This window comes from Pseudophryne corroboree, chromosome 7 (genome assembly GCF_028390025.1).
Source record: "Pseudophryne corroboree isolate aPseCor3 chromosome 7, aPseCor3.hap2, whole genome shotgun sequence".
NCBI classification, from domain to species: domain Eukaryota; kingdom Metazoa; phylum Chordata; class Amphibia; order Anura; family Myobatrachidae; genus Pseudophryne; species Pseudophryne corroboree.
This window is the reverse complement of record NC_086450.1, coordinates 121,234,651-121,248,832: the sequence shown is the minus strand read 5'-3', so window position 1 is coordinate 121,248,832 and position 14,182 is coordinate 121,234,651. Positions and strand designations below refer to the sequence as shown.

At 40.2% G+C, this 14,182-nt stretch overlaps 1 protein-coding gene across 3 annotated transcripts in view; it reads right to left on the bottom strand.

Moving 5' to 3' along the window:
* Positions 1–2,794: 2,794 nt before the first annotated feature.
* GALNT3 (polypeptide N-acetylgalactosaminyltransferase 3) overlaps positions 2,795–14,182 on the bottom strand; it is an 82,226-nt gene continuing 70,838 nt past the window's right edge. For all 3 annotated transcript variants that reach the window (XM_063933601.1, XM_063933599.1, XM_063933600.1), the window contains exons 10-11: positions 6,183–6,335; positions 2,795–4,933 (exon numbers count right to left, since the gene is read on the bottom strand). In XM_063933601.1, coding sequence (XP_063789671.1) covers positions 4,811–4,933; positions 6,183–6,335 — 276 coding nt within the window. In that variant the 3' untranslated portion in view covers positions 2,795–4,810. The remainder of the gene's footprint in view (positions 4,934–6,182; positions 6,336–14,182) is intronic.

The following is a 14,182-nucleotide window of genomic DNA, read 5'->3' as shown; positions in this document are numbered from 1 at the left end:
CGCGCGGCCGGGCGCACAGGAAGTGCGCGGCGCTATGGAGTGTCGTCAGTGGACCCGGTGCCCGCGACGATGGTCGGATTGCACGAGGTGGGGTGAGTAGCTATTTAAGTGTTTGTTGTTTGTAATGTTCTTATCCTGATGACGATAGTAAAATATCGAAACGTTGAAGTTTGAACCAGAGACCACTGTGTCCAGTTATTTTGAATCAAAAACCTGAGAGTGCCGCTGCCTTCTCTCAATATACTCGGTTGTGAAACCAATACAGGAGGCACCTGGGTATTTATATCTAGTTGGAGTGAGTGCCGGCTGTCCACATCTATATATATATATATATATATATATATATATATATATATAATTTTTTTTATTATTATCATTATTTTTATTTATTTTTTAAGTTTTTGGGGAGGTTCTCCTCTAGTATAAGAACACCCCAAACTTCTTTTCTGCTTGAGCATGCTGTTTCCAGACACATTACTTCTCTCAGTGCAGGTTGTGAGCTAAAATCGAGCCTTGTAACCACCTCCTATTTGCTTTTTGTCATAAGAGTTTCATAACCATCATGCATGCCAATGCCATACCCACAGTGATGTCAAATAAGACCACTGTCACTATGTTATTGCAGAGATATAGAGGCTATGGGACAGAGATAGTGGCATCCAACTCAGGGGATGGCTGGTCTGGGGAACAGGAAATGGCTGGTCTGGGGAACAGAGGATGAGAATGGGAACATTTTCTGGCTGCAGCTCTCAGCCAGTAACTACTGTATGCAGTCATGTTGTTATTGAGTATGCTATACGGGAGGCATTCAATTTGCCGGCTGTCGGGATCCTGGTAGTCAGTAGACAGACGCCGGAATCCCGACACCTGGGTGAAATACAGCTGGTCGAAATTCCCACTCGGACGGTGGTCCACGCCACCACTCGAGGGGGAATATAACACTGTGGCGAACAAAGGTCACCACCGGGCCCAAAGTGTGGCTGCGCTTGCCGCTGGTGTTCTCGCTGTCGGGATCCCGACAGCCGACATATCATACCGAATCCTGCATACTGGCTGTTTAGTGCAATTGCTACTGATCACTAAGTGATCAAACAATACAGGTCAGCAGTGGAAGCGCCTCCCAAGTGAACTGCCACACACAAGGAAAACTCCACTAGTGTGCAATAGCTTACTTAGATTAGGACTTCAATGCTTCCTCTTAATCGGTTGACTGCTGTATGATCTACAGTGGTCCAAACCACTCAAAAGGGATTCTGCGCAGCCCATTTCTAAATGTGGTTGGGCGTTTTACGCTTCAACCCTGCCACCTGGTGCATCTCTTTTCATTCCTCCTTTCACCCAGCAGCAGTGGGTGCTGGTTAATGTAGTTTCCTACTGTGCTCTGGAGCCTAAGCAGTGGTTTCATTTACCTGTCCATTCAACACCTAAGTCATGTGCCCTTTTGGCAGAACCTATAGGCATTGATAAAGGGGATAGCGGTGTATAATGGAAGTTAGTCCACATGATGAGTAACTTAACCTAGTTGTGGTTTATGAACCAGGTAGAACACAGTGTCAGGTTAATGCAATAGGTACAGAAATACAGGTGCAACAAGTCCAGCCAGGAAAGTGAGAATAATGCAGGTGGTTCGCTGTATAGTGAAGCACACACCTGTACATATACACAGTGGTGACACTGGATTACTGTATGCTAAAGCTACCGGTGGCCACACACTGGTACTTGGCAGGGTTTCTTCTCTAATGTACACAGTCTCCGCCACAGGAGACATTCAGGGACACATTCTTCCACAAAGGAGGATGGTGCTGGAAAACCCACGCACAAGCCACACATGCACAGTAGCATATCTCAACTGGCCTGAGTAAAATGTAGCACTGAGAATTGACTCGGGTAGCACAGAGTCCCAGCAGCTCAGGGGAGACCGCGCAGAGCTCTCTCCTACAACACCTGTGCTGATTACCAGATCATGCGCCATGCTTACCTTATACTGAATGGCAAACTCTGAAACCAGACTAATAAACAGCTTCTAGATGCTACATAAATATCTGCAACAAGTATACCTGTGACTAATGGCCCGCTGATGGCTAGTCATCACCCGGCTGTCCAATGACAGGCTTGTTTTTATGTGGAGGACTGGAGGGGTAGTCTCATCGGTACCGCTGTTAATCTGGCCCTGCGTATATTATGAAACGAAAGGGTCACACAAGACCTTTCCCCCACTGGAGGGGTATACTGAAAGGTTCTACTCCCTTAAATCTACTGAAAGATTTCAATTTGGGAGGGGCGTGTCCAAGCTGAAATCTAAACACAAAAGCAGACCATTTCTACCTACATGCGAAGGAAAAAAAAATGTATTTCCTCCTTGCAATGATTTATCCAGGTACAAAGTTATTTGCTTTTTTGTTTGGTTTCCGACAGTCACTCTCAGTTATTTTTTTGTAGGTTAGTATCAGTAGTCTGCCGGCTAGAGCTATGGTTATACAGATATTTATGGTTGATTTTGGATTATTATTATTATTATTAGGGAGAATCACTCCCACTTTTATGTGTATACAAAGATTCTGACCCCCACAAAGTTACTATTAGAAATAGTGCTACGATATCTCCAGCCTTTAGTTCCAACTAAGCAATCCTGTTGAAGTTTTCTGTGCCAAAATGCTTTGATGTGGCTTAGGCCAACTCAACTTTCTTGGGGGACTCCAACATACTAAATAACAAATATAAAAAAAAAAAAAAAGATTGCTCAACATCACTATGCACTTAATTACATTACACCGTAATAAAGATACAAAATACATTTTAGTAAATCTGTACATTTATTTAGGATTTAGTCCACCAATCTAGACTATTATACGCAGCTGGGAAAAAAACCCATACACAATAGTTTAATCCTAAAAAGTCAGGGATATTTTTACTAAATGTAGGTTTTTCAAAGCCGCCAATCACCTGCAGCTTTATCCAATCAATGCTAAACAAGTCTGATTTAGCATCTTTTGCTGTTTTAAAATGGTCAGACAAAGTCACTGAAGATCGCGAGTAAGTAAATCTACCCATGGTATGTTGCAAAAAAAAAAAAGAATAAAAGCTTTTTGGGCCAATGTGACCATTAAAATATCCTTCAAAACCATAAATGCAAAAATAAACATTTTTAGTAAAATTCATACAAAACCCCATTGCAGTTTTGTTTCAACATTCAGTTATGCAAACACACTTGTCATTTAACAAATGTAACAGATATTTTCATTAGCAGACGTAGTAGAAAATGTATCAAGTCCCTTAGGGGTCTATTTACTAAGCCTTGGATGGAGATAAAATCGACGGAGATACAGTAAAGTACCAGCCAATCGGGTCCTAACTGTCATGCCACAGGCTGTGTTTAAAAAATGACAGTTACAGTAGGATCTGATTGGCTGGTACTTTATCTCCGTTGACTTTCACTCAACCCAAGGCTTAGTAAATAGACCCCTTAGTCATGTACTATTTTAAAACTCAATTATACAGCAGTACAGAACAGACAGCACATTAAGAATATAAAAACAAATCAGATACAATCCGGATACCCAAAATAAGCACACAGAGAAATAAACATTGTTGGAAACCAGACAAACCAATTCTCAATTATTGTATAAAGGTTTTGTTTTTGCTTTTTAGCCTGGTAACAGGAACACAAAAGTAATATGACATGAAGGATAATTCTTGTAAGATCTCCTACTTTCATATGATTCTGAAATTACAATTTAAGGACAAATTTAGACTACTGGATATTCCAACACAGTGTAATGACTAATGTAACACTATATATTCTTCTGTACCAGGAGTTCCATTGCAAGTCTCAACAATTTTTCCTAAAAATAACGATTTTATTAAAAAAAAAAAAAAATCAGACTTGCTCTGGGGGTGCTAAGAAGAAGATGCAGTGATTAGAACCACAGCTCATTTTCATTCCTACAATTGAATAGGAAAACCTTGCGGGGTAGTTCAAATATGTGCGCATAATTTAATATGCCCCATAGAATTGTCTAATCCTGATATGAACCCTCATATTGGGATTCGACAACTATGTAGCATAGGGCTGCATCTCACTCAGGGTAAAACAAGCAGTAGTGCAGATTATCGTTATAAAGCAATACTTGACTTTAGACCTGGCGGCCAAGAACTGGGAACAAATATCATGGATAAATGTACACTTGCCTTAGGCATATACAAATGGACAAAATAGCTCAAAAGCAAACAAAATACTTTGCACTCCACTTGGCTAAAGTAAATACCTCCCAATAAATAAATATACAGTACGATAACAATATATCGGCCTCCAAGCCAAAACACATTGAAATTGGTACCAGTAGTAAAAAAGATGCTAAAAAAAAAAAAAAAAAAAATTGTACTGTTAGGAGACATTATCAATTATCCCAACACATTTTCTAGTTCATTACATTTTCTGCTGTTGCCAAATCTTGTTTTTAAATATACATGCTCCCAAGCATAATTAGATGGCCTCGTTTCTTTTCCATACGTGCAGAGAAATAAAACTCCCCATTGTACAGTTTATCACTATAAACCCCATCACCTCAACCTGACCTAATAACAATTATAATGTAAACACACAGAAAATAAAAACAGATTTAAAACATTCTTTGGCATTTGTATAATATTTAGAGAGTCCTTTCTATTGTAACACAATAGGTTTAGTCTCTTTTGTTAGGTTTTCAGTATTACCAATTGCATAAAATGTTAGTGTTTTGCAATTATTATTATTATTATTATTATGTTGTGTTTTTAGATCGCAGTGTTAAAAGATAAATGAATTTGTTTCTTATGTGCTTTGTCGGAACACCCATTGTTGAAAACGGTCAGTAGGATTGCATGGTACAAGGCTTGGATTCTGGCCATTTCCCGTCAGGCACATATTATATGCAGGATTGTAGAGAACTTCATCCTGGAAAAAAAATGACAAAAGGAAAATCATATAATAACTATTATTTACTCATTGCCATATTCTTGCACTTGTAGATGTTTGCTTTTCACGTGTATTAATGTGAGAACTACAAATTCATTTCAGATATGGATGTGACCTCAAACATTCTTGCTGTAGTCACGTTACATTCAGTCAGTCATTCTAGTCAGGCCATGCCGTGGCGTGACTCAGTAGCACTGAGCGTCTTTATGTGCAACTTTTTCAGTTAAAATGGAAAATCACTGTAATGTACCATTTCATATGCAGATGCAGCCACAGACACACACAGAATATAGACATGCCGCATATCATTTTAATCAGCAGCAGCTGCTTGTGTGTCCTATCTGCATAGTGATGCAACTAAGATTAATTTTCAACAAAAAAACTAAAACCGCCCAACATTAGCAGTGCAGCTCACTCGTGCCAGGCATCTTGCGGTGCATTGCGTACTGAAGCTAGCTGTATGAGGACACATCTGTATTACTGATATATATTATACTGTATATTAAGAGTACCTCTGTGTAAGCATGACTTTAACCAATTGTGCACATTTAGGGTGTATATTGCACCTTTTGTCCAATAAGCTCTCCACATTAATGGATATCTTTCATTTCATGGTACCATTTGTGTGAGATGAAAGAGGGAGACGACACATATCCTTCACATTATCATCAACTTCAAGAGGGTTATTATTTAAATTAATCAGCTGACAACGAGTCAACACACTGTTCCCCCAATCATAGTATATAAGGGAAGTAAATGGATACATGTTCTTTTGCTACATTGGTTTTATATTTAACCATTGGGTAGTCAGATACATTGTTTATGTGAGTGCTAGCACCAAAGTGCTATCCACATTTTGGAATTATACTGTTTATTCCCGTTTGGGGGTGGAACCCTGGCTAGTACTAGGCTGCACCGCGCACACACACAGTACAGCGCCACAAGTGTTTTCCACACACCAACCTTTTCTGTATGAGCAGCTACAGAGCATGCACAATGCTAAAAAATTACATCTGTACACAAATTTGGAGCTGCTTGCAACACTGAATCAACCCTTACCAACAAGGCTGGCATCTTTGTACAGTTAAAATAGCCATTGCACTTCACATTTCATACTTGCCTGACACACACAATCCCACTGTCTCTTTAGTAGGAGTTTTTAACAAAAATTTTCTAAGTGACAGAGAAACCCAACATTTGTAGAGGTAACAACCCACACATACTGTACCTTTTGAAGCTCCCACTTTTCCTCTGGTAGCACAGAAGTCCCTCTGCCTTTGTAATTACATTTCTTGAGCATCACAGGTCCTTTACCAGCCCGGAGACATAGTTCCTTTTGAATATTATGTCGAATTTCATGACTTGATGTATATTCAAAATACTGCAGAAACACAAAAAGAAATGAAAAAATACCAACTCAATATAGCATTATCTAAATTTAAAGCACGCTATCTTATTAAATGACAATGATGTAGTATGTCTTGGGGGCCTGCTCAGTGACATACCGTGATGTGAGGCAGAGCCTTTTCCTTCATACTCCAGTCTACACCAGAGTTATGACTATATAAATTATATGAAAAATACAAAGAATATATTATAAATATCTTCTTTGCATTATTCTAATCCTTTTTATAGTCAAAACTCTGGAGTAAAAAGTCTATGACAGATGAGGCAGTGCCCCCCCACCCCCACCACCACCTACCTCTTCCGCACGTCTCTGATCAAAACTCACCAAATTTCCAGCAGTATATACTGCTGCACATGTGCATAATGCCCATGTGTATATATATACTGCTGCACCTGTGTATAATGCCCACATAAACCCTTGGGCTCATATAGTGTGTGTAAATCTGGCTCAGGTCCTACTCTACCATGGGCCAGCAGAAGACTGGAGGCTTGCTATACAATAGGACAGGAGCAGACAGTTTGCCTGCTATACAACGGGTCAGTAGAGGACTGAAGGCCAAATAGAGACTGACCAGCAAAAGACCGGGGACCTGTTATACCACCGGCCAGCAGAGGACTGAAGGCCTAATAGATAAGACTGTATACCTGTTATACCACTGGTCAGTAGTGGACTAGAGGCCCGCTGTGCGATGGGTCAGCAAAAGACTGGAGACCAGCCAAACCATTGGTCATTAGAGGAATGAAGGCCAAATACAGACTGGCCAGCAGAACAATGGAAGCCTGCTATACCACTGACCAGCACTAGATTGACAGCCTTATAGATACTGGCTAGTAGTGGACTGAAGACATGAAAGTCACTTGATGAAAGAGGACTGAAGGCCCTCTATAAATTGGGCAGCAGATGCGTTCTTCATTAAAGTCAAGAAAGTGAATGGGATATCCTGCGTTATGTCAGGAAAGTAAGAAAAATAACAGGAAAGAAGGTATGTTAAAGGGGACGGTGGAGCAAGAGAATGGCAGGGAAAATAGTCTACAGGAAAAATTGTAGAGAGAATGGGAGGATCCACGTTATAGTGAAAAGAGAAGCGGGAGAAGAAAGGTGAAAATAGGTTATTAAGTTAGATTGTTAATTGCAAAAGCTTTTCCTCCCAATATACTAAATAATAGATAATGAGTAGAGATGTGCGGCGGACACTTTTCGGGTTTTGTGTTTTAGTTTTGGATCTGGATCCCCGCTCGTGTTTTGTATCTGGATTTGTTTTGCCAAAACCACCCTTCCGGGTTTTGGATCTGGATGATTTTTGATAAAAAAAAAAAAACACATAAAAACAGCTAAAATCACAGAATTTGGGGGTAATTTTGATCCTACGGTATTATTAACCTCAATAACATTCATTTCCAGTCTATTCTGAACACCTCACAAAATAGTTTTTAGGCCAAAAGGTTGCACTGAGGTCGCTGGATGACTAAGCTAAGCGACACAAGTGGGCGGCACAAACACTTGGCCCATCTAGGAGTGGCACTGCAGTGTCAGATAGCATGGCAGTTTTAAAAAGTAGGCCCCAAAGAGCACATAATGCAAAGAAAAAAAAAAAAAAAAAGAAGAAGAGGTGCAAGATGGAATTGTTGTATAAGCAGGACATGCACACTTTAACAAACCAATCATTTCAGCGACACAACTGTGGCTGAAATGATTGGTTTGTTTGGGCCCCCACCAAAAAAGAAGCAATTAATCTCTCCTTGAACAAACTGGCTCTGCAGAGGAAAGATGTAGTCCTCATCCTCAGATTCTCCCCCCCCCCTTCAGTGTTTACAGCCTCATCCTCACAGAGAAATAATATTCAAACAAAACCACATCATTTAGGTGTCAGTGGACTACGGACGCTATTACCCCAAGTTTCTGAACTTGACAATGACTTATGATGAATGCGCTGCAGGTGACGTATAAGGGAGGATTTTCCCAGGTGGTTAATGTCCTTACCCCTACTTATTATGGATTGACAAAGGCAACAGATGGCTTGACACCTGTTTCCGGATTTGTGGAGAAATAATTCCACACTGAAGAGGTTGCTTTTTTGGTATTTTGCCCAGGCATGACAATGGGCTTTTACATCCCATGGCCAACAACTGTGCCTTATTCAAACAAACCACATCACCATCAGAATCCTCATCGTCAACTTCCTCCGCAGCGCCAGCTACACTCATATCCTCCTCATCCTGATGTACTTCTACAGTGACAACCTCAATCTCAATATTAGCAACTGGACTGGCCGGTGCTCCTACCAGCACTTGCAGTGGGGGTGCAAATGGTGGTAGGAGCCTCCTCTTCCCATACAGTGTTGTGAAAGTCAGGCCTAGACATCACAACCGCAGACCGTGCCAGCACCCCTGTATTTTCACAACACCCCTGTAATTTTACAGCAAACAAGACGGGGCCTGTGTACATTGATTTTTACTGCACCTTAGAATAATTACAGCATACAAGACAGGGCCAGTGTACATTGATTTTCACTGCACCCTAGAATTATTACAGCATACAAGACAGGGCCAGTGTACATTGATTTTCACTGCACCCCTGAATTTTTACAACATACAGGGCCAGTGTAATGTTATTTGAACAGCAACACCCCTATATTTTACAGCATACAGAAGTGTGCTTTTAATTTTTAACTGCACCCCTGAATCTTTACAACATTCAGGGCCAGCAGCACCCCTATATTTTACAGCATACAGCAGTGTGCTTTTAATTTTTAACTGCACCCCTGAATCTTTACAACATACAGGGCCAGCAGCACCCCAATATTTTACAGCATTCAGGAGCACTGTGCTTTGAATTTTTGAATTGAATTTATTATCATTAAATATTCACGTATGAACAAACAATGAGATTTCCGTATGAGTGAAACAGATATCACAAGTACACCAATAAAACACCATCAAATATTTTTTTTAAATTTGTAAAAGCCGTAGGAACACAAATAGACACATAAGCAGGTACTACACTCCTATCTACCCCCTAAACCAGTGGTTCTCAAACTCGGTCCTCAAGACCCCACACAGTGCATGTTTTGCAGGTAACCCAGAAGGTGCACAGGTTTATTAATTACTCACTAACACATTTTAAAAGGTCCACAGGTGGAGCTAATTATTTCACTTGTGATTCTGTGAGGAGACCTGCAAAACATGCACTGTGTGGGGTCCTGAGGACCGAGTTTGAGAACCTGTGCCCTAGGGAAAAAACTGTGCCTCAACCAACTGGTCTTACACAACAAAGATCTATAACGTAAATTAGAAGGAAGCAGGGTAAATACCCCATAATTGGGGTGGGTTACGTCATTCAATATACTCCTGGCCTTCTTAAGGAGCCTCTTTTCATAAATGGATTGGATATTTGGCAATGATAAACCAACTATTCTTCTGGCAGTTTTAACAATTCTGTCAAGCGATTTGCGCTCTGCTACCTTACAGTTTCCATACCAAACGGAAATACCATATGTAAGCACACTTTCAATAATACAAGACTAAAAATTAACTAAAATTGGCTCAGATATTCCTGCTAAACGCATTTTTCTAAGAAAATATAACCGTTGTTGGGCTTTCTTTATGACATTGTCAATGTGACAATACCATGACAAGTCATTAGATATAATCATACCCAAAAATTTAAAAGATGTAATGTAACTATCTCCACCTCTTGCTTGTCCAGGACCAAAGTACTTGTAAGTATGCCGATTTGTTGTCCTAAAATCTAAAATCATCTCTTTTGTCTTTGTAACGTTAAGAATTAGATGATTATCCTGACTCCATTCCTCCAGCCTACATACTTCGGATATGAATTCAGAGTCATTGTTTCCGCTAATGAGGCCTATGTTAGCAGTATCATCTGCAAATTTAAGTATATGCACCGTGTCAGAAATAGAGACACAGTCATAAGTAAACAATGAATAAAGAAATGGACTCAACACACATCCCTGTGGCACACCTGTACTAATCATTACCTCATTTGTGATTTTGTTATTGACCCTGACTGCCTGAGGCCTATTAGTTAAAAAGTCAAAGATCAATCTGCAGACAAAACTATCCACACCTAGTTGAGTCAATTTAGTAATTAAAGAAGTAGGAATAACGGTGTTAAAAGCCGAGCTATAATCTACGCATAAAATTCTTACTGAAGAATCTCCGTTTTCTAGATGAGTAAGCACATGGTGAAATAGGGTAAGGACTGCATCGTCAGTAGATCTATTTGCCCTATATGCAAATTGAAACTGATCAAGGGTAGCTGGTATAAAGCCCTTTAAATGTCTAATAACCAGTTTTTCGAATGACTTCATAATTAATGACGTAAGGGCAATTGGCCTGAAGTCGTTTGGCTCATTAGTATTAATGTTACCATTTTTCGGGATGGCAGTGATTACTGTTGATTTAAAATTTTTAGGAACAATACACTGTGCTAGGGAGAGATTAAAAATGATGGTAAAAATACCTGCTAATTGTTCCGAGCAATTCTTGATAACACTCCCTGGAATTCCATCAGGGCCTGAGGCTTTACTGGGGTTGGTAGCAGCAAAACATTTCCTAACGGACAATTCATCTAACACCAATGGCTCTCCATTACCTTCATTAACCACACATGTGCGAGGGAGGTCAGCATCCTTGTCAAAACGTGAATAAAAAATATTCAACGTTTCTCCAAACGTGGGATCTACTGGTTGTTTTAAATAGCTTTTATTTGCCTTACTGTCAGTAATGTCCTGAATTCCCTTCCACATACTTCTCGCATCCCTGTAATTTTTGAATTTAGTTTCAAGCATGACAGAGAATGCCTTTTTTGCATCACGAATTCCCTGTTTTAAGTTTGATCTGGCAACCCTAAAAGCGATTGGATCATTGGATTTAAAAGATCTATCACTCGCTGCTAATAACGATCTCACCGTGCTATTAATCCAAGGTTTATTGCTGGCAAAGAGTTTCACACGTTTTTTTAACAGTTACACTCTCAATGCAACAGTTAATGTAGCCTAGTACCATAGAAGTAAGATGGTCTATATTTACCAAGTTATCATTCTCCTCCTCCTGGGATTCTATAACAAACAAGCCCCAATCCGTAAATTACAAAATATCTTGGAGTCTAGTCATGGCGCCATGTGGCCATATTGTAACAATTTTACTCTCAGGTTTAAAACGTCGGACTAAGGGTCTATATATTGGCACCAAGTACAAGGAGATATGATCCGAGTTACCAATATTAGCATGCCTAAAGCATGAATAAGCCTCCTTGATGTTACAATACACATAATCTAATACATTTTCCCCTCTAGTAGGAGTTTTTACATACTGGTAATATTTAGGGAGGATAGTCTTCAATCTAGCCTGATTAAAGTCACCTGCCACTAAAACTACACCATCCACATATTTAGATTCTAATTTAGTTATGGTAGTATACAGACATCCTAAAGTGGATACCACATGACCATCTGGAGGGATATAGACAACAACCACAATTACTACTGAGAATTCTCTCGGCAGGTAGAAAGGACAACATTTAACAATAGCATATTCTATATTAGCTGAACAAAAGGTATCAATAAGAAGTGCGTCGGAACACCAACTATCGTTCACGTACACACAGACACCTCCCCCTTTGGATTTACCAGAATCCAAGGTCCTATCTGATCTAAATAATGTTCTGCCTGCAAGCTGTACAGCAGTGTCCAGCATAAAGTCATTCAGCCAAGTCTCTGTAAATATCATAAGAGAACAAGAATTAATAAAAAACTCACTGGCCATTATCGCCCGAATCTCATCTAATTTGTTTTAACAACTGCACCCCTGAATTTTTACAACATACAGCGCCAGCAGCACCCCTATATTTTCTAGCATACAGAAGGACAGTGCCCATGCACCCTGTACAACACAGTGACAGCCAGGACAGCAACACCCATGTACAGATGCAGCACATGAAACACCAGTGACAGCCAGGACAGCACCCCTAACACCGCACAGGTACACCACAGTGACTGCAGCAGCAACCTTACAGAGCACACACTAACCCCACCCGACGCCACCACCCACAGAGAGAGACAGAGGTCTGTCTCCCTCACTCTCCATGTCCGGAGTGAAAATGACCGTCAAATGGACTGTTTCAATGGAATCCAAAACCCGCGACATTCCAACAGCGAGATGATGACATTTTGCCTCGTTCTGGTTTCCGAGTCTGGCAGGAAGTCCCGAGTCAGACTCTGATCCGGGCTCAGAGCATGAAGCTCGGGGGGGTTCAGTTCTCTGGGAACCGAACCCACTCATCTCTATTAATGAGGTGTTGTGATTTTGAAAAATAAATGTAGACAGTAAAAAAAAAAAAAACAAGTCAATAAATGTAAAAAAAGGATTAGGTCAGACAAGTTTTGGTCATTGTATTGTTCGGATTGTTATTCCACCTATAAATCCTATAATGTGTTATCAGCTGTCCCACAATCTGATGGAAATGTACAATAAGAAGCAAAATAGGTGTATTCATACTATGCACATTAACATCTCACACATTTATTGAACATTTCCTAAGTATTGAACACATACATTTATATAAATGTTCAGACTCAGTGGTGGCCAACAAGACTAGACACAATCAGAGTAGTCATTCATCCCCTCCATCATACTTACCAGCCTGTCCGCTTACTCAGAGACCCAAGTAATGTTTATACCACCCATCAGCTTCTCTTTAATAGGGAATGTTGACATCTTGGCCAAACTAACCCACAATTTAGACGATCACACATGGGAGAATTGCTCACCTGTTTGTTGCTTGCCTTTGCTTATACTGTACACCGGGGTCAATTTCTGCCTTGATCATATGACTATTGTTTTATATATGGTGTCGGATTCTAGTTTTATAAATTGTAATGTGTAATCCATTGACTGCAGCCCATTACCTTCCCTTTCTTTCCTTTATCTATACCACCTATAAAGTTTTAAATTTGTGAAAATTCAATAAATGATGGGACAATAAGTATTAGATCATGCCATAGGCTATGGAATCTTTAAGTATTACATGATCTGGTTATTTTATGTTAGTAATGTCCTTGTTTGCAAAGAATCATGGGAAGGAGGCTCTATATACAGTATTCACATTTCAGTACTCTTGTTCTACAACTAATTCACAGCCATATCTACATAACAAAACCAAGAATGGTGCATTGCCCCTCCCCATTAACTACTCCCACTATGACTGGGGAGAAAAAGCAGTCATGGCTAGGGTAAGTGGGACGGGCTGATGTGAACCGGCATATCCCTGGGCCATTTTACTAGTTTACAAATAAAGCAGTACTTCATTAAATAACAATATTTTTTATTTTGTTAAAGAAACAAACATACTGTATCCTATATAAACATGTGCATTTCGCTTAGTTCGTCAGAGAAAAGAAATAAAATTATTTACAGGAGTTAAAGGCTACGCGTGTACCAGGGGTTATAAGCAGGGGGGGGGGCATGGTGGCAGCACCTTAATGATTGGGAACTACTCGATTCTGGTTTTGTGCCAGACTCTACTGCGCAAGTCTCTGGGAAAGAACCGGTCTATTTTCCCAGTGATTTGGGCAGCGCTGTTGCTAACGACGTGGGACTCCGGAGAGGTAAGTATTAAAGAAATGGGGGCAGGGTGTTTGGTGTGGGCCCCCCTGGACCCAGGTGCCTGTGTGCGCCACACATACACACTGCACCCATTATAGATACACCTCTGGTGTGTACTGAACATGCCAACCGCTTGCCCATCCTTGAGGTGTCCTGCACATGGTAGTTAATGGGTGCAGAATTCTTGACACAACA